The sequence below is a fragment of the Delphinapterus leucas genome, chromosome 3, assembly GCF_059928025.1.
Source record: "Delphinapterus leucas isolate spDelLeu-1000000601 "Yukka" chromosome 3, BTC_Dleu_Yukka2, whole genome shotgun sequence".
NCBI classification, from domain to species: Eukaryota; Metazoa; Chordata; class Mammalia; order Artiodactyla; family Monodontidae; genus Delphinapterus; species Delphinapterus leucas.
Window position 1 is genome coordinate 39,184,062 of NC_143131.1, and position 21,431 is coordinate 39,205,492.

General features: G+C 36.6%; 1 protein-coding gene across 1 annotated transcript in view; it reads right to left on the reverse strand.

Moving 5' to 3' along the window:
- The window catches only part of HCN1 (hyperpolarization activated cyclic nucleotide gated potassium channel 1), a 124,735-nt gene extending 112,344 nt beyond the window's left edge, over nucleotides 1–12,391 (reverse strand). Inside the window, exons 1-3 of the mRNA XM_089908562.1 lie at nucleotides 12,162–12,391; nucleotides 11,802–11,865; nucleotides 38–256 (exon numbers count right to left, since the gene is read on the reverse strand). Of these exons, the coding sequence (XP_089764688.1) occupies nucleotides 38–256; nucleotides 11,802–11,865; nucleotides 12,162–12,391 (513 nt within the window). The remainder of the gene's footprint in view (nucleotides 1–37; nucleotides 257–11,801; nucleotides 11,866–12,161) is intronic.
- Nucleotides 12,392–21,431: the final 9,040 nt, after the last annotated feature.

Genomic DNA, 21,431 nt, shown 5'->3' on the forward strand with positions numbered 1-21,431 from the left:
CTAGCTGACTGAACGTATTAGAGATAAAACAAATTACCTTCTCTTGATATTGCCGCCTTGAAGAATCCAAAGACTGGATTAGAGCTGTGGCGTGGCCAACAAACATGGCGTAGCAGGTAGCTCCCACGATCATGCTCAGCATGGTGATCCAGAGGTCAGACATGCTCACTGGGGCCTGGGCTCCGTACCCGATGCACAGCATGTGACTCATCGCTTTGAAGAGTGCGTATGAATACTGCTTTCCCCAAGAGTCATTCTGCAACAGAAGAGAAAAGAGGAAGTAGACTGAACCATTAGGATAGCAGAAGAAAATCCATGAAAAAGTATGACCCGTACACAGAAGCATTATAACATTCTTGTAATGGAGCATTTACACAGGTACTTCTCCCCAGTAGCTAATCACATGACGATGTTTTTCAACGCTTGCCCAGAAAAATGAAATAGAAATAGTCTACTGTTATAATAAACAATCCTAGTCAGTTTTTGATGTGTTATTTTAAAAACTAAACATTCCTTTTGGGATAATGAATGAACGCTGATTAGCTCATTTTAAAGTTTCCAGGAAATCTGGTCATTCTCTAGCAATATATTTGCAAGCTGAGAAATGCTGCAGGTAGATGTGAAGCAGATAGGCCTAAGTATAGGAATTTTTATCAAAACCATGATGTTAGATTTTGAAAGTCCAAATGGTAGACTTGTGTAGTCCCTAGTCCTATATGTCTTAAATGAAAAATAAACATAATTTGGAAATACAGATCTGATAAATGAAAAGACTTCCTTGAAGCCTTCTCTGAGTAAGGTGAGTAATATTTACTGAAATTCAAATGTCAGGGTTGTTGATGGATGAATCTTGTTGGCTTTCTATAAAATAATAAAATAAAATAGAATAAAATAAGCAAAATAATATCTTGGCAGACACTGAAAACAAAACCTGACTTCAGAGATTAGTTATTAGATGCAATTTCTGATGTCGTTTCAAAACTTTATTCTAAGCTCAATTCTACAAAAATAAGCTGTTCAATATGTTTTATATAGTGTCTGATAAAATTTAAAGGACTTTTTTGATCAATTTGTCTCAAACTCCCTAGTCCAGGATGTACACAATTTATGAGACTCAGTGCAAAATAAAAATCTGAAGCGCTTTAGTGCAAAATGTAGGGAAAAAGGATACTGTTAAAGATAATAATATATAAAGACTTTTCCTTAAAATATTTTATTACTTATAAAACTTAGGAAAATAGTGCTAGTTGAGTAACAACACAAATTTACACATTTCAAAAAGTGAAATATTGCTGTCATAATTGTATAAAATACAAGTAATACTATACTACTGTGATATCTTGATTGATCATACAATTTTTCTGGCGTAATTTTCTGACAAATTCATTCCTTAGGTCATCAAAACTCATACAATTAATAATTTCATCTTCAGTGATAAAATTGAAAATGACATGTTGCTTTTGGCTAATGCAAGATCACAAATAATTTCTGATACATTTTTAATTTTGAGGAAGATCTTTCTGTTGATGCAACTGTTACTGGAACTATTAAGAGTATTTTATAGCCTGGGACATTAGGATAAATTTTTGATAAATTATTATTATTATTATTTTTTGCGGTATGCGGGCCTCTCACTGTTGTGGCCTCTCCCGTTGCAGAGCACAGGCTCCAGACGCGCAGGCTCAGCGGCCATGGCTCACGGGCCCAGCCGCTCCGCGGCATGTGGGATCTTCCCTGACCGGGGCACGAACCGGTGTCCCCTGCATCGGCAGGCGGACTCTCAACCACTGCACCACCAGGTAAGCCCCGATAAATTATTTTAATGTATAAATTTTAGTACATTTGGAGCTGATAATTCTCATGGAATAAATTTTAATTAGGATTAACTCTTCATATAAATCACATTCATGAAACGGAATGTGATTTTTTAAATTAGTTTTTATTTTAAAATAACTATAGATTAACATGGAAATTGTAAGAAATAATAGAGAAATATCTCATGTACCCTTCATCAGTTTTCCTGAATGGTGACATCTTGCAAACTATAGTGCAATGTTACAACAGGAAATTGACATGCATACAATCCACTGATCTCATTCATATTTCACTAAATGTGTACTCATTTTTGTATTTAGTTTTATGCAATTCTATTACGTGTAGGTTCCTGTATTCATCATCACCGTCAACGTACAGAACAATTCCATCACAACAAAGAACCTTTACGCTGCTTTTATTTTTATTTATTTATTTATTTTGGCTGTGTTGGGTCTTCGTTCTGTGCAAGGGCTTTCTCTAGTTGTGGCAAGCGGGGGCCACTCTTCATCGCGGTGTGCGTGCCTCTCACTATCGCGGCCTCTCTTGTTGCGGAGCACAGGCTCCAGATGCGCAGGCTCAGTAGTTGTGGCTCACGGGCCCAGTTGCTCCGCGGCATGTGGGATCTTCCCAGACCAGGGCTCGAACCCGTGTCCCCTGAATTGGCAGGCAGATTCTCAACCACTGCACCACCAGGGAAGCCCTACACTGCTTTTATACTGAATTTAATGTTAAATGTAAATGTATGCAATGATATTTTAATATTTCCTCTGACATTTCCCATAACTTGCCCAGGTCGTACAAGAAACCAAAAGTAGTTTCATGATTTTTATATAATCCATAATGCCTGTTTATGTATTCTATTCCTGTATTTTCTTTTTTTTTTTTTTTTTTGCGGTACGTGGGCCTCTCACTGCTGTGGCCTCTCCCGTTGCGGAGCACAGGCTCCAGACACGCAGGCTCAGTGGCCATGGCTCACGGGCCCAGCCTCTCCGCGGCATGTGGGATCTTCCCAGACCGGGGCTCGAACCCGTTTCCCCCGCATCGGCAGGCGGACTCTCTACCACTGCGCCACCAGGGAAGCCCCTATATTTTCAATTACAAGGAAAATTTAGTTTAAAAATTGTCTTCCTTGTTAATAACTGGCTTATTTAAAATTTCATATGAAAATAGTGTTATTTTCCATTATATGTGATGATCTGTAAATGTAATCCATATTTCTAGGCTTGTGTATATTTGCTTTGCAGTGTTGCAGGATTTTTCAGATCTGGACATTTCACACTCAAGAATTTTAATAACTCCCTGATAACCTTTATTTCAATGGCCATGTGAACTCCTTTATTTTGTAATAATTTATTGATAAAGTTTATTGCTTGAGCTCTGCAGGTTCTGTCTTGGAACTTAGGCAAGAGATTTAATATTTGTGTAGATTCTTTGGAGATGGGCTCCTGAGACTGATAGGCAGGTGGCCCTTACCATGGTCCTATCCTTGCTGGCATGGGAAGCCACTCCTATGTCACACTGCTGCTGCCTTTGCCACTGCTAATCTGAGCCCAGCTCCGGCTTGGCCACACTGGGGACGTATAGCATCCCAGACTGCTGAGGCGTGCATATGTGTGCCTTGCTGCCTGGCCCGTTGCTTGGCTTCTGTACTTCCTGCTGTGCCCTCAGGCCTGGACCTGTGTATGCACAGCTGCCACCTTGCAGCTCCGATGCTCATATTCATGCTTTGTTGTCCCAGTGGACTTCACATACAAAACATAAATTCAAAGATAACATTATTATGAATTTCAAGATGGCTGTAGCAGAGCTTTAATCCAAGCACAGGGTCCTTCCCAAAGTAGGTCCCTTTGCAACAGCCAGGTCATACACCACATACCCATGAAGCCATCCCTGCCTTTGTCAAATTAACTCTTAAATTATCATAAATTTAAGAAATATATTGAATCTATATGGATATTTTTGTTCATTGTTTTAATAGGGCTTTCTAAAATCAAATTTATAGATTAAAATAGAACATGATATGGTTTAAAAACCCAACCTCAGGGCTTCCCTGGTGGCGCAGTGGTTGAGAGTCCGACTGCCGATGTAGGGGACACGGGTTCGTGCCCCGGTCCGGGAAGATCCCACATGCCGCGGAGCGGCTGGGCCCGTGAGCCATGGCCGCTGAGCCTGCGCGTCTGGAGCCTGTGCTCTGCAACGGGAGAGGCCACAACAATGAGAGGCCCGCGTACCGCAAAAAAAAAACCCAACCTCATAAACTTTGGAACAGTATATGGCTGCTGACAAATGAAAACTAACTAGTCTCTTTTAGTTGAAAGAGTTAAGGTTCTTAAAGTGAAATTTATTTTATTTTTTTATATAATAAAGGCATGCTGCCACAGTAAACTATCCAGAGAGAGAGAACTATAAAATAAAATTTAATTTTAAAGAAAGAAAATTATTTGTATATTATATTATACAACGCAAATTGTATAATGAACCCATGCACAGTTTTAATTTTGGGGAATGAACAGAGTTCATATGTGTATATATATATATATATATATATATATAATTACTCTCAGGAATACACTTAAGGTTCCCCAAATTCTAGATGTTCCATGAACAAGAAGTGGAATACTTAATTAACAAGCAATGTGTTCTATAAAAATTTTGAATGTACATGTTATTTAAAATGATATTTCATTCTTGAAATCCAACTCAATAACATACTGATAATACTAAAATTGGATTCATTACAAACCATACTATAAAGTAAACAAAAAGCCTTTTATCCCTATGATCCATTCAAAGAACGGGTAGAAAGAAAACAAGCTTGATTAATTTCTTTCTGGCTTTAAATCTCTTTGGGGCTCCTAGAGAACTCCAGGTATTCACATGTCATGGTGACTTCTATCCCTATATGATGATCTTCTCACGTGCCTGCATCTCCTCATAGATTAGGGCATGGCCATGACACGTTGATCATGTTCTAGAGTCTAAACTACATGATTCAGTGGAGACACTCAACAATTTTATTATTGTCAAAAGAAAGAGTGAATAAATAAATTTTGATTATGATGTTAAATCTAATGCAAGAGTTCCTTCCTTTATACAGGGGTATAGAAAAAGCATGTTGTTCATGTTGATGAAATTAAATATAATGCAAATCATTCAAAAGTCCAATGGGATGTCCAGTGGAGATTGCACTTTAATTCTGTTCATATTGTTTAGTTGTGAGGGGAAGCAGCATGTGGAGCTGGAGTATTATTTCACAAAATAATGCAGTTAGATAGCAGCCAAACTATTTTAAATAAGAATGTGCATTTATGTTCATTTTCATTTATCTCCTTAGGCACACTCAGCAGGCATACTCTCTTAAACGAGTTAAAATAAATTTATATCATACATGCTTCCTGATCCTTTCAAATCACGGAAAACTTTTCTACTCTTGTTTTATCCATATTTCTCTCCCTTTCTCTCCACCTAAAAATCAGGTATAGATTTCTCTGTACCTTTTCCCATGCTGATATAATTACACGCACACGCACACACACACACACACAGACACACACACATTCTGAGATTCTGGTTTTTTTCCCTATAAAAATGGATTATATCATATATTTTTTCCTTCATATTGCTTTTATCACAGAAATATCCCTCCAAAAATCTAGTCTTCATATAATTGTTGATGCCATAGTTAATTCATCCATTTGCCTATTGTTTTCTAGTTTTTTTCCACTACAATCTATTCTGTAGTAAACAACCTAATACATATAACCCTTACATCTAACAATCAGATTCCCAGGAAAATGTTTATTGGGTCAGAAGGTAAAGTTTTCAATTTGATTTTAAAATATATTACCAGACTTTTTCAAAAGACTGTAACTTTTCCAAAAACAAGAAAAAATATACTGCATCACTTTCTATAGTGAGAAATAGTTACCCATTGTTACCCTTATTTGCATTTCCCTGACTAGGGAATTTGAGAAGATGTTCATATACTTATTAACCAACTAGAACTCATTTCTGATGAAATTTCTCCTTATTTTTTTCTTTTTTCTCCTTATTTATCTCCTTATTTTTTTCTTTTATCTCCTTATTTTATCTCCTTATTTATTTCTCCTTAAATTATTTCTCCTTATTATTTTGTAATACTGTAATATTTTGAAGCCTTGATATCCATTCTTTAACTATGTGATTTAAATATTTATGCCTATTTACTCTTTGCTATACAAACATGTCATTTTATGTAGAAAAATAAATTGTAATTTCCTTGACAGCTACTGGATTTCCTGTATTGTTTTAAAAAACTCCCTAAATCTGAGATTATTCATATGTCCTAAATGTTTTTCTTGAAATTGTTATTTTTATATTTACTTATAGTTGCATCTTTTACTTAAGTGATTTCCATTGGTATATGGAACGAAGTTCACATTTTCTTTCATTCTAAAAGGATTCTCTCTTGAGACAGCACACTAATGAAAAACCTGATCTCCACGGACAGAAAAATGCCTCCTTTGTTATATATTGTCTACGTATATCATTGGTATTTGTTTCTGGGCTCAATATTTTGCTCCATTGACCTGTTAGACTATTTCTATGCTGATACCATATGGTTTTAAATTACAGTGACTATACACACACACACACACACACACACACATATATATGCATATATATATCAAACACCCATCTCAATTCCAACAGGGGTTTAAACTAAGTTACTATGTGAAGAAATTTGAGCAAGGCCATGTTTTAAGCAGGAAAAAATCTGGAAAGATGATGCTGGATGTGGGACAGGGTACTTGGGAGAAAACACTGGTTGAGGACAGTCATCAAACCCAGAAAATTCATCATCTCTCTATCTATCTATCTATCATCTATCGGAAGAATTTTTCATGGATCAGCCAGTCTAAATTATAGTGACAATATGTAAGAGACTAAGGAATACACTAGGAAACCCAGTGATGGCCAAGGGTTCAGAATATTTTTTTTTCAGTATGATATGAGAAGCCTCTGAGTTTTTCGACAGGGCGTGGTATGATTTGAACAATACTTTAGGAAGACTGATCAGGAAGCATTGAGGCACAGTGTTTCTCCACTGAGGATGATTTTGCTGCCTAGTGGACATGTGGCAACACAGAGAGACCTTTCTGGTTTTTACAACTGGGGGAGGAGCTATTAACATCTAGTGGGTAGACGCTAGTGAAGCTGCTAAATGTCCTACAATTCACAGCAAAGTTCTCCCACAGCAAAGAATTATCTGGCCCAAAATGCCAACGGTGGTGAGGTTGAGAAGTCCTAGTGTGGACGGTAGACTTAACAATAGATACAGAAGTCAGTTTAAGAGCTATTACAAGTTTAAGGGAGGTGAAATGAGAGCTAAAATAGCATAAAAGTATAAAGTATAAAACAACAAGAGATAATCTTGAGGAGATAAGACCTATAGAATTTAGTATATCAGGTCTTTGTGAAATGGTAAAAGAAAGAGGATAATAGAATACCTTAGGGGGTTATGAAAAAAATAGAAAGATTCATGCAATGCAGGCTTTTCCTATGGGGGAGAGTGATTAGGTGGAGGGATCTTTTCTGTTATTTCATGAGACCAGTATCATTCTCTTCAGATGCTGAATTTCCTCTTTTTTTTTTCCTCTTGTGTGTACAAGAGCCAATCCAGCCCTCACAGTGGTATGTGGTGGCAACCATGATTATGAGGCTGTCGTTGAAAGGATCCCAAGTGGAGGAATGGTATTTTATACCATTACCTCCATCATCTTTTATCCCCTCCTACTCTCCCCACCATCCCCACCCACCATTATAGTCCTAGAAACAAAAGACGCAAGCAGGAAATTTAGATTTACTGTGACAAAAACACACATACAGCGTATTCTTGAAAAACAGTATGATAAAACCAACATGCATGGCTCTAAATTGTTCAAAGCACCAATTATTATATTAAGTCAGAATAGTCTTATCATCACACAATTCTTATCATCACTTGATAAATGTTGACATTGAGACAGAGAACACAGTGACTTGCCCAGGGTTACAAGTTTGTAAGTGGAGGATTCAGTTTTTTTAACCCAGGCAGTCGGGCTCTAGAGACCATATTATTAACCACTGTATGATACTTATCTCAACTTTACAAACCTATTATATTTATAATTTCAGGCAAAATACTGAGGGTGAAAGACTAGCTGACCAGCCCAAATTTCACATTTCAACCCTATTTAACATAGTAAATTAAAATAAGGCAAAGAGCAGACATAAAGAAAGGAAAGATAGAATCTTAGAGGGTTTCGTGAAAAATCCAGGAAGGTTTCTATTCCCAATATGTCCTATTTATTTTATTATGTAGCTGTTCTCTTTTCATCTTTTAAAAATGATCCTATCATATTTTAGTGTATATCAATAATACCATGAATAGGAGACTGTATACTAATAGTGCTTTACTATACAATCCAAATATTACCAACTAACATATAATTTGAATCCTATTGAAAGTAAACAAATAAATTACCTGTGAGCTCTGATTTAATTAGGGCTTATCTTGTTTTTATTTTAGGTAATGATTTACCAACAAATTGCTCCTTATAGATTAATTTTTTATTATTCAGAATGTTCACTCATTTAATTCATCACTTCGCTGAGGTATCACTGAAATTGATTATTTTTTTGAGGAAAACGTTCTGAGCCAAGTTAAATGAAAATATACATAAGGTCATTTGATTATTCCATCAAGGAACTTTCATTTAGAAAAATTATATTTTGAGCTTTCCCTAGGTTTACTTAAAATCCTTTCTAGGCATTTATTTTGACACCCTGGTTTGTACTGCTACTGAATTTGGGACAGGGTTAAGAGCTATGGCAAAAGGAAAGAAAAGAAAAGTTTCTTCTAGAGTGTCCTAGATCTCCTGACATAGGATATTCAAAGTCAAACTAAGCCACTTAGTAACCCACCATGGCAACAAAAGTTGTCCAGTTCGTCATCTATCACATGAACTAAAATTCTGTTAAGTTAGGAGGCCAAAATATTCCGTTGTTGAATACCTGAATTAACTCTTCATCTCTTGAAAGCAAATATGAATATGTTAAGTAGGTAAAATCTTAGCAAAATCTGACACATAGAATTTAGAGACTCAAAAATTCACACATAAATTGCTAAATTATTAAAAATCAGAGAGATTTTTAAAAGTAGTAGAACTAGAAATCCAGGTGGAGAATGAGCTTAGCTGTGCTAGGTTACCAAATTTCCATCAGTGTGTTCAATTTACTTCTTCAGTCACTGAATACACTTACTACTTATATCAGCTATAGCAATGCCAATCAGATTGAAAGTTGCATTAAAGAGTCCTGAAGACAAGGAATACAGCACAACATAATCTGCCTGAAGTCATAGGAAGTATCAGTAAAACAGGTCGCCAATTCCAAAGATACTGTGTTCACTTGAATATGCCATGATTTTACTTTATCTGTGTATAAAAGAACAGAATCAGGGCAGTAAACAATTGTTCTCCCTCAATTTCACAGTGCTGAAGAATGATAACCAACCATCAACAGACTTTGGGAGCAAACTTTATATTGATTAGTAATTGAAATAGAATTATCCCAGTTTTTTAAGTATTAATTTAAATTTTTTTGTTCCTTGAAACACATCCCCTAGAATTATTGGATTCATATATTTATTACAAACCAAAACATTTAAACAGCATTCTTGAAGAGGTCCCTATCTTGGTTGAATGAAACATAGTGACTTTTTGTTACAGATCATATTAAGTGATAATGTCACTAGGAAGACAAGTAGAAATCAACTCAATGAGCGCATGCTAAATGAATTATTCAGTAGGAATATTGCGCATGCCATTTCTAAGGAGATTTGTGGTAAAGACTGCCAGCAATGTTGGGTGTAAGGTCAAAATGGAGATAGCCAAAAGAAATAACATTTCTTAAAAAAAAAAAAAAATTATATATATATATATATATATATATATATATATATATGATGCAGCATTTCCCCTATAGCATAGTGCTGTGCAAAGTGAATATTAACTCTCAAGTGCACAAGAAGAAAGAGACCCTACCAACACCGTCTTATATTGATTCCGTGACTTATCAACATTGTTACGTAACATTAGCACTATATTTTTAAACGTATTAGGAAGTAGTGAGTTATTTCTCTTCCATTCACATGATAGAAGCTCTTGAATTCTTGGGATATATATTTGTATTCTTGATAACAATATCTCCAACTAATTTAAAAGCCATGATTTTTGGCAATGACATGTATTTTTTCAGTGGGAGAAATTTATTTTTCTTATTTGTAGTGTTATGATCTGCTTACAAACATTTGCACCTCTGACATCAATGCTTTTGCATTATAGGAGGGTTTAACAGTTTTTAGCAATAAAATATAAAGCTACTGAATAATAAATTGCTGATACTGTAAAAAGAGTGATGTCTGGTCATTTTAAGAGCTTGTTCTAGACATGTTCCCTGGTCAATTAATCCTCTGAGTTCTAAGTTTACTCTCTGCTGTTTCAATAATGGTGATAAAATACAAAATTTGCATTAAGGATATTTATAAATTAAAATTTAATGATACTTGAGATCATGGATATTTTTCCTCACATTTCTTTTAATGTTGGTGCATTATTTTAAAATAAAAATTAATAAAATCAACCATGATCTGGTTAAACTACCTCCATTCTGAAAGTGATAGTTACAATTCAAATTGTTATCACAGTATATCTGGGTAAAATGATGAGGCCATCCACTATAATCTGTATTGAGTTATCTACTTGATAACTTATAACTTATCTTGCCCTTGAGTTATCTACTTCAGGGAAATATACTTTTATTAGATAACTGGCTAATTAAATTATATAGAAAACCATTCCCCTATGCTCAAGTTATTTCAATCACAAGTTTGAAAGATAAATGCCACCACTTAAAATTATTGTGTTACTTCAGAAAAATACTTTTAAAATGCATCTTCTTATTCATAGCAAAGTAGCAGCTACACAGATCAGCAACAGTACATGTTATTTAATTCTAAAGGCATGACCTTAAATTGCAGACAAATAAAGCTTTCAATTACAAGTAACGCTAGCACTTGGTGTATTGCTTACTCAATCTAATAAAATAAGCCTAGGAAATCCTCCACTGTGTAAGGCTGTGCAAAAGGCAGAAAGTATTGGGCACTTTGAGTTATTTTTAGAGCCTAACCCACAACTTAAAGCTCTTATTCTACGACATGTATTCAGTGTTTTCTTAGCATGCAGGGCTTCTGTGTCAGAGCTACTGATCTGAGAGAATATTCTGCTTTGACTTCTAAATCCACATAAGCCTTATACAAATGTAAGTCTCTCGCGTTGCGGAGCACAGGCTCCGGACGCGCAGGCTCAGCGGCCATGGCTCACAGGCCCAGCCGCTCCGCGGCATGTGGGATCTTCCCGGACCAGGGCACGAACCCGTGTCCCCTGCATCGGCAGGCGGACTCTCAACCACTGCGCCACCAGGGAAGCCCACAAATGTAAGTCTTATAATGTGTGGACTCCTTGATGTCACCTGCAACTTCACATAAAATTCAAATTCAAATATTTTACTTAAGAAAGGCAAAACATATTTCTTGATCAATAGAATCAAACCAAAAACCCTTTTTACTAGTACTACAAAGCTTAAACGCTACAGTCTCAGTTGTCTGTGATAAATCAATTCTCTACTCACATCATATTTGAGTGTGAGTATGTATGTGTGTGTGTGTGTGTGTGTGTGTGTCTATTTATATTAGAAAGACAGAGGGAGGAAAGGAGAGAGAGAGAGAAGAATTTCTTCTTTTCAAGGCTCAGACTATCTTCTTTCAGCCATATCCCTGAATTCAGATACAGACTGACTTGGAAATCTGTAAGCAAACAAACTATAAAACAGAAAGAAAAGAATTTGAAATGATCTGTTTTATTTTCCTCTTCTTTTTCTTCCAGGTTTTGGTTCTATCAGCTTACAAGAAGACTAGGAAAATGGTGATTCAGACATAAGTCCCATCTCTGATGAGCTCCTTTCAATTCTCTAAATCGGAACAAAAATACATGGATGATTGTCTCATATTTAACCATGGCATTACTATCCAAAGAAAATATTAATGTGAAGTAAGTTCCCACTGAACTTCAGTAGATTCCTTTGAAATTCTGCTAATGAGCACATTCTAGCTATTTTCTTATGGCATGGAGAAGAAAACTAAGGTTATCTTAGTTTTAGGAAAGAAGCAGGTTTTAGTCTATTCCTGCATGATAAAAAATATAATAATAAAAAGGCAAATGCTACCAGAAATGAAGTGTCCCTAAATCCTTTGGTAGAATTCTTACTTGTTTTCAAGTCTAATATTACCTAATGCCAACACAGCCCACAATTCTAACCACTTTGGGTGTGGGGTATGACTTAGTGCAATTCCTGTAGAAGACTGATCTATAACATCTAAATCAGGCAAAATGTCAAATTTGTCACAAACTGGAAGACTGACTTTAAGGAACACAGCCAGACAGGTCACATATATGCCTTCCTTAACTTCCTCTGATGCAGAAGGAAACAACGCCATGACTTACTGGCAAAGCTAGAGAATGCCTTAACAGTTAACAGCATGCATTTCTCAGTCAACAGGGACTGTTCAGAAAAAAGAAGTAAACATTCAAAGCTTAATGATTTCTCTTGTGCATTGCTTCCATGACTCATGCCAAATTTTCCCAATCTAGTTCTAAAATGATTAATCTGCTCCAATGAGTAAATAGTCTTTCATCTTCAATTTCTTTGGACCCTAGTGACACAGGTTAACAAAATCATCTGTGTGTATTTTGGTGTGGGTATATGTGTATGTGTACCCAAGGGTTGCCTAGAAAATGTGTAGCATAGTGTACAACCTGTGTGCTGTCCCTGGTAGCACTGTGACACTAGATTTTCCGGACAGTGGAGACTGAAGCAGCAGTAAACCACAGTGGAGCCAACTTCTATCACATTGCAGATGAGGTTTGGAAGAAGAGTACCAAATTCTCCAATCAGAGAAACAAGACAATGAATGGCCTACTCAAAAGTCTCTCCCATATCTTCTTCTAAGATGCTAGAAATTACCTTGAGTTTCTCTGTTCTAGGTAAGAAAGTAAAATCAATGACGTTCTCTGGAAGGTCATGATTTAAATGCCTGTACATTACCTAAAGTCAGTATATCCTTCTGCTGTGGCCTGCAGGTTCCTTGGCTGGCCCCAGTAGGGTTCAGGGTTGACTCTCAAGACACTGGAACTGGATGTGTATTGGGTAGCATCAAGCAGAGAAGGCATGAAGAGCATCCCAAGATGAGTTCTTTAGGGAATGATGAGGCATGAATGCCATAAAATTGAAAGCAAATGTCAGAAGTAGGACCTTTCAATTGCAAAGAGATAGGATTGGAGTCAATGTGTATCAGGTATATATGATGAGGTGCAGGCAGATTGCTCTTGCTTTGGAATGGTCCATGGCTTGCCTTTGGCTATCACTGGAAATATATTATGTGGTTAGAATGGAATGGTTCAAACTATTCTTTTTATCCTCTATTCTATTAGAGTGAGGTGGCATGCTGGGTTAGTGGAGAGTCACCCTTGAAGGTTGGCAAAGGATAAAAAGTCAAATATATATGTCTCCATATAAGGAATAGAAAGGATTATAGAAACTTAGAGTAGAAAATGAATAACACCCAAAAGAGTAAATCCCAGAGCATCATTTACAATAAAAGTGAAATCTGAGCAATGGCGTAAGGTGAGCATCAATAGAAGTCAGAAATAAAAAATTAAAATATTTTTAAAATGATTTTTATAAATTTCCCTGGCATTAACACTGTCGAGATATAGGGCAGCTTTATGAGAAGAGGGAAAATGTATTGACATTCTTTGTAAACCAATAGGTGCCATGAAAGTATAAATGATAGTATTGCTGTTATTATCATTATTAGTCAGCACTACACAGTGACAATGACATGGTTGCCTGAGGATCTCAATTGTACATGCCAATTTGAAGGCATTCAGATTTGGTTCTAATTATGTGTTTTTCTCCATATTTTGTTAGCTACATTATGCAGGAGTAAATTGCACAAATACAATGGACAGATATTTCTACCAAGTTTAGATAGAGAACTTTCAGAGGTAGAAAACAAGGTGAAGAATACTTAGTATTTAGAATGGTAATACAATCACAGGAATAAGAAGAGACAGAAAAACTGGGTTAAAGTAGTGATCTTGATAACATTATCAAAAAAATTTATTTCAGAATTCACTAAAACATTTCTAAAGACAAATTCAATAGTGAACTAAGGCATTTTCAAAGGCAATGATCTACCCCTTAAATTAAATCTTCATAAAGTAGGTTCATGGTATATTATCTCTTGATCGAAAATATACCTATGAACACAGAACACAAGGGATTTAGGCTATACTAGAAATAGAATTCATGTATCTAAGAGACCAACAAGTTGTCCCCAAAGTTTAAGAAAAACAACTGAGCCTTGCTGTGTATTCTGGATATTAATAAAGTGGACCATTTGAAAAGGAAAGAAGTTCCAGAAAACAAACCTTCATAAGCAATTGACCTTTGTTATCCTATCAACATATAAATCTGAAGGCATCACAGGGGCTCTGATGCCATTTACTAGACTCAGAAGGAGTTGTTCTTTACATATTTTTATTCACTATTGAGTAAACTATGACAGGTTTCACTCCAATCAAGAACTTATTTATTTGTTCATCTAGCTCCCTCTTCCATGCTGCCTCTTCCCATAAAACAAGCATCAAACCCCAAACATATTGATTCATCAAAATAAAACAAACCACTCTCCTGACCTGTAGCCCTAACTATTTATGTGGATGTCCTCTACTTGGCTTTAAACAGAAGTCCCAAACTCTGTGTGTTCAAACAGAACTCATGTAAACTGAGCCTACCTGCACTGAAACCCACTGTTCCTGAATCCCCCAGCTCAGTTTACTTCCGCTCTCTCCACTGGGTGGACCCAAAGCATTGGGCAGAAAAGCAGCTAAGCAGTACCTGCTTCCACTTTACTACCCAAATAGTTCTCAGGCTAGCAGGCTTGTAGGTACATATTTATCACAGAACAACCAACCAAGCACCCATAAACAACAATTAAAAAGAATCACTCTTTGCCCCCTTTCTTTATTGCATACAGGCTCCCATTCTCTGCCCAGTACTTCCCTCCAGGACATCTTATGATGTCATTTGGTTTTAGTCCATATTAAGCCCTGGATTTTGTTACTTCTATTATGAAGTATTTATAATACGGAAAATAATTTGGCCTCCTTAATAATCATGATTGTCTTCTGTGTACTTCTTCCAGGATTGTGACTCTGGCCAGTTGTTTCCCCTCCAAGTTTTTAAAAATCAAATTACACTTCTGTGATGAATGCTATGTCATAATTAGATTATATCATCTTGTAAGATACCAGATACTACCATCTTGTAAGTGGTGCTTGATATTAAACTGATTTATATGGTGTTGTCATTTAGCTTCCGATTATTCTTGTGCATATTAAAAACTAAACACAACCCCCCACACTATTTTTACTTTCCAAAACATAATTAATCAGATATGATTGTTCTCAATATGCTCTGATTTCCTCTTTAGGGTCGAGAATAAAATGGCAGAGGTTTCTCCATATAAGAATAAGCCATGCATCTTTGGTGAATAGAGGGCACTGAATTTTATCCTTTCCTCTACTCATCCCCCATACCCCCAACAAATTAAAAAAGGATAGAACAATGCAGACATTCTATATTGCCTAATCTTAGAATTTCCTGGGCTTGCCAGAATCATTCCCCATGTACGGACCAAATAACAGAGAACACACTTAAATACACTAAAGTTTGAAGGTGCTTTCCCAATATCCCTGAACTAGTTTGACATTGTGTAGGACTCAAAACTCAGATGCAGTTTTCTCTTAGATCAGTGTCAGGCACATAGTGTGTAGCCATTAAATATTAGTGGACTGTTTTTGATGGATAGCCTGAGGTATTAAGTGGCTACTAATAATTTAGTATTAAACAAATTACCACTAATGATTTACTTTTCTGCCTACTATGTTAATGTAATGTTTCTGTAACATATTGTTCTCTGGAAAAAATACAGCAATTATCAGGGAACCATTTTTTATCAGCTTTTCACACTGTTAGGTCAAGCTCAGAGTTAGGGGCAGAATCTATAGTTTGAGTTCACTAGGTCCTGTAGTATTTGATCTTTAAACTGCTGTTTTGTTATGCCACAGCTATTGCAGAGAAAGCGGTTGTGTTATATCCAGTTTCATTGCTAAAATAAATACAAGGTCATTGCTTCCAGCAGGTGACTGGAAAGCATACAGTATAATCTTCTTGATTGTGACACTCAAAGCAAAACTAAGAGTTTTTCTCAAGGCCTTTTGAACATACTGGGAAATATAAATAAATAAAACAATACATTACTCATAGTCAGCTATGGTCAATTTAATTTGGCCAAGCATACAAAAGCAGCTTCCTTAAATAAAAGCTACCCAGGGTCTCATTAGTGCAGAGGAAAAAAAAAAAATCAAGGTCATGCTAAAGGTGTATGACTTCATGGTGGAAAATTTCAATCCTCTAAACACCTCCTGGATAAGAAACCAAAAAGCAACAGGAGCAACAACCGTCAGGCGGATTTCAAAATCATGTTCAGACCATTGGACAAACACTAAGTTGAAAAAAGTAGAAACTCTAAATATACTGTGGTGTACATTTTTACAAAGTAAGGTTGACAAGGCTGGAGGTGGGCAGGGAACGTCTCTTATTAGAGTGGCACAAAGCATTATCTCCACACAAGTGTGCATGGAGAAAAGTGGGCACCTCAAAATTCCAAAGTGACCTTTTCATGTGAATTACATCTTAGAGGAAAAAAACAACAATAGTTTGTGAATTGATTTTATGAGTAGATAAAAACGCATTTTTCTATTTATCTTTTAATCCTGTCCTGCCATATTTTGAATGCCAGAAGAAAAAGTGATTATAATGTTGAAATGCAAGCAAAGAAAGGTGAGAAGACATATTCATTAAACTATATTTATTAAATAATATATGCAACCATAAACATTAAACATGTCTGCCCCATTTTACATGCTTCTATTTACTTTAATATATAATTAACTATATATCATATATATTATGCATGAATATATAAAATAAGGATAATTACCTATCAGAGCTCATCTGAGCTAAAAAATAATGCTGAAAGCATTAATGGACTTGTAATCTATTTAATATTGTTTTACATGCAGCTTTTAAACCAAGCAATCTGATCTTTTCCAAATGACGCTACAGTAGGAAAAAGGGCATGGGTGTAGGTTGGCAAGCCCATGAGGAAAATAATAATAAGTTTCCACTTAGATTCTGATGCTGATAAATCAAAATAACTGTCAACAGCTGGATCCTGAGATTAACGCAGATGTGGGAAGAGAAAGCAAATGCAGTCGTGGAAATGGAAGAAAATACTATGCTTAGGGACATCAGCCATCTGTGAATTGCTTCTTTGAGCGGAATGTGTAACTCAAGGCAGTTTGCCTTCTCTGTAAAAGTATTTTATTTTAATTTGGAGATTTTTACCTAATTCTATAAGCCATTGGCATAACTGACCAGAGTAAGACCAGAGTATAAATTGCACATTTACACTGGAGTGACTTATCTTCAGCACGGAATATTAGGAGATAAATAGTGGTGTCCTTGGGCTCTTTTTGCATGTGTCCCTTTGTGCCAGGAAGCCCCAGTGATGCAAAACTTATGTTTTTGCCAGGTATCTCCTTGGACACTTTAAGAAATTTAGGAGGAACGTCTTTTTGTGGCAGTCTGGGTTTGCTTAAAAGTATCAAATACCTTGTGCCTTGTTTAGGAGAGCTCAGAGTGTGGTTCACTATGACACTATATAAACTTCCTTTGATAGACAGACTTAAAAGGACTATGAGTTATTTCTTTTTTTTTTTCCCAGTTCCAGAAAAGCTTTATTTGTGGACACTGAAATTTGAATTTCATGTAATTTGGATTTATAACAAAATATTTTTCTTCTTTTGATTTTTTTTCAACCATTTACAAATGTAGAAATCATCTCAACCTGTGGGCTGTACAAAAACAGACAGTGGGCCAGATTTGGCCCATGAGCCATAGTTTGGCTTGTCAGCTCCTGGCCTAGGGCTCTGGCTATCAAATTCATGCTCTCCACAGCATCCTTCCAAATGTAGGAACTGAGATTATGCAATCAGAGTAAAAACTAGTGTTTTTACCAGTGTGAAGTAAAAGTTTGAAATAATCATTTTTCTTCAAAGGAAAAACATGAGTCTCTATTAGTTTCTGTATAATTTTGCATCTTTTGATCCTGGACCAAAAAAGGAAAAAGCAGACTATAATGGAGATTATGTTGCCTATCATCTATTTGTCTTTTCAGATTCATTTTCCACACTGCTCTGGGACCGTATGAGCTATTATTTCATATCCTGAAAGAGCTATGGCATAGTTACCAGGATGGGAGACTCTCGTGGGAACACTGGAACAGTTTACCAAGTGGCTGTTTATCCAGTACTTGCAAGTACTATTGGGAGGTACCTCGAATGCAAGAATCAGCACCCTATGGGAGAGGCTGATACCCTCACATCATAGGGAATGAGAGAGGAAGAAGCCAATAGTAGCATGTCAACCAGAAGCCCAAAGGAGTGCTGATAACCAGGATGCTAGAAAAATTGAGAGCCAGAAGTCCCCTAAGATATTTGAGTAAATAAGTGAGTGTTTCTATTGGAGATCTCAGAATTAGCTGGAAATCTGCCTGCACTTCCATGTCTGTCCTTCACCCCTCTCTACCCTATCCTTTGCCCAGGAAACTGACCCATTTGGATTACACAGTAACTTGCTCCCTTGCTTCTGACTTCCAGTTGGATTAAGTCAGCAGGAAACCCTGACAGATGATGAGAGGGAAGGAGAATGTGGTCAGTATTTTGGGCTTCCGCTTTGAAGAGAGTGCATGGGCTATGTTTTCTGTTAAAGGTGACTACTCCTGTCAATGCAGCCCCATCTACAAGACTCCCTTTTCTGGGTTTTAGTGTTGGGAACAGTTCTGCGATTACCATCCTGGGCACCCTGCTATCTCTCGTGGTCCCCAAATTCCACTCACAACTTGGTAAATAGTCCTCTTTTATAAAACTTCCTTCAGCTTGGCAACTTGCGAATGCCATGTGTGTTCTCTGTGGGGACCCTGCCTGTGTAGTGCTTCTGGTAGAAAGGGGAGAAATACATGGGGAAACAGAAATAAACTTGCCTGAGAGTCAAGAAATGTTGGCTTAAGAGATCAGTCACTAATGATTCTAGGAACTTAATAAAGTCATTTACCTTCTCTAAGCATTTTCCATTTTAAAAAAGCAAATTTGAACTTCTGGAATGAAAGGTTTATTTTTGCCTCTAAAATTTTGTATTTCTATTATTCTAGACACAGAGACAATTTGTTTGATTATAAGATAACGGATGCCTATTTTACACTCTGTTTGCATCCTGTGGCACACCACTGATCACTTTATCAATATCCATCCCCTTTTCCCCTGCAGAACCCCATACAATTTGGGGTGACAATATGCCCAGCTTAATTAAAGACATTATTTATACTTCCTGAAAGAATGGGACAGCCAAGTGATTCACTACGTGTCAATGAGATGAAAGTCCAAGTTACTGGGCAGAGTTTCTGGAAACCTAAGAGGCCATCTCAGTTGGAGTTGCCCTTTTCTGCCCTTTGCCCTTTCTCTTCTTCTTGCCTGAAATGTGCACTTGATGGCTGGGGTAGGGAAGTCTTCCCAAGAGTGACAGCAACAGTCTTACTCTGTGGCAGATGGAGGCCGGGATCTGATAACATCATGGAAGTGGCAACCCAGCCGTGATCACCTACCTTTCTACCTACCTGGTAGAGCTTACTTAATGCAATCTCATGTTTCTGTAACATAAAGTCTTCTGTGTTTCTCTAGCTCATAACAGAACATAATCAAGTTTCACACAAACCATATACTCTTGGATACATTCAGGTCAGAGTTCTACTCAGGTGCCCTAGTAAACCCTGCTTCCCCTTTCCTTACCTTGTATTCAACCTATTCCCTCAAAATTTACCAGGACTATGCTAAAACCACACAGGGCTCTAATTCCTAAACCCAGAAGTGACAGCTAACTTGTTTAATTCATGTGATTTACATATCTTACAATTTCTCAATTCCACTTACAGTTAGATACCCAAGAGGAACTCCTGCACAAATAAGTGTGTAAAGAAGAATGTTCACAGAAGCATGGCTTTTAATTGGAAAGAACTAGAAACAGTATACGTGTATTGTGGAATATTATACTGCATTGAAAATAAGTGAATTACAGTAACATTGCAATGACAGGGATGAATATGTCAACAAAATAATGCGTGAAGGAAGCAGATCCAACAAGATGAATATAGAGCTTATTAAACCTTTCCATAAAGTTAAAAAAACCAAACAGTATGCTTTGTAAAATATACTGTTTAGATATGCATATGTTTTTACAACTCCTTCTTAAAGGCGAGGATCTGAAAAATATAGAGTTCAATGTTGAATATAAATTTTCTAATTTACAATTATTAAATAATTATAACCACAGGTATGTATGTGTGGACAGTCCCCTTATCAGTTTGAGATACCTATGTATGCAATATGACTTAAACAGGCTAAAAGTCTAATATCTATCTCATAAATATTTTTTAGGCTCACTTTTTAAACTAATCCAATGTTAGCAAATTGTCCTTTCACTTGCCATAAGTTATCAACTTGAAAAAATATGTATCCATTAACTATCCCATCCCTTTTACAACTCTGCCATTCACAAGTTTCCTCAGTTACCCTGCAGCCACTTTTGCATTGCTGAGATGTTAATGGGACAAACATTAGGCTCAAACAGGGGACTAGGCAGTGATTACTGCAGGCAGTTTAAAAATAAGAGTCCTTCAGTGACTATCTCCTAAACTCAGCTTCCTTCAGCCCAGCACTCAAGGGACCCCACAATCAGGCCTCAGTCTACTTTTCTATCTTGTCTAACTTTATCTCCATGCTTCTCCACAAATTCTACATTGCAGCCAAGTTCCTCCTCACTCCCAAACAACCTGTAGACTTTTCTGAATCAGAATTCCTCCCAAGGGATATTTTTGTTCACTTATATTCTGTGTGTCTGTGAAGCTCTCCTCTCCTCTTTCTACAGATTTAAAATCTATCCATTCTTCAAAATTCAGCTCAGTCTTTGCCTCTTCTGTGGCAACATTTCCTTGGAACCGCTATGACAATTTGCATTTGTAAAACATTCACTTGCTAACACATCCATACAACAACTTCTGCTCCCTTCTCCATTGTTCACCATCATGTGCCTGGACTTCTCCCAGGTCTGGCACGTGACAGAGGTTGACTAAAGAGTTTCTGAATGTAAGAACTCCAAAATACCTTCAACTACTCTCTTGGGATATTCTTTAAATTATGTATTTTTATCTTTCTCTTTTCTTCCCAGCTAAACCTTTTCGAGAGTGAGAACTATGTCGATCACATACTTACTTTCCCTGATCTTGCCAAGTTCAT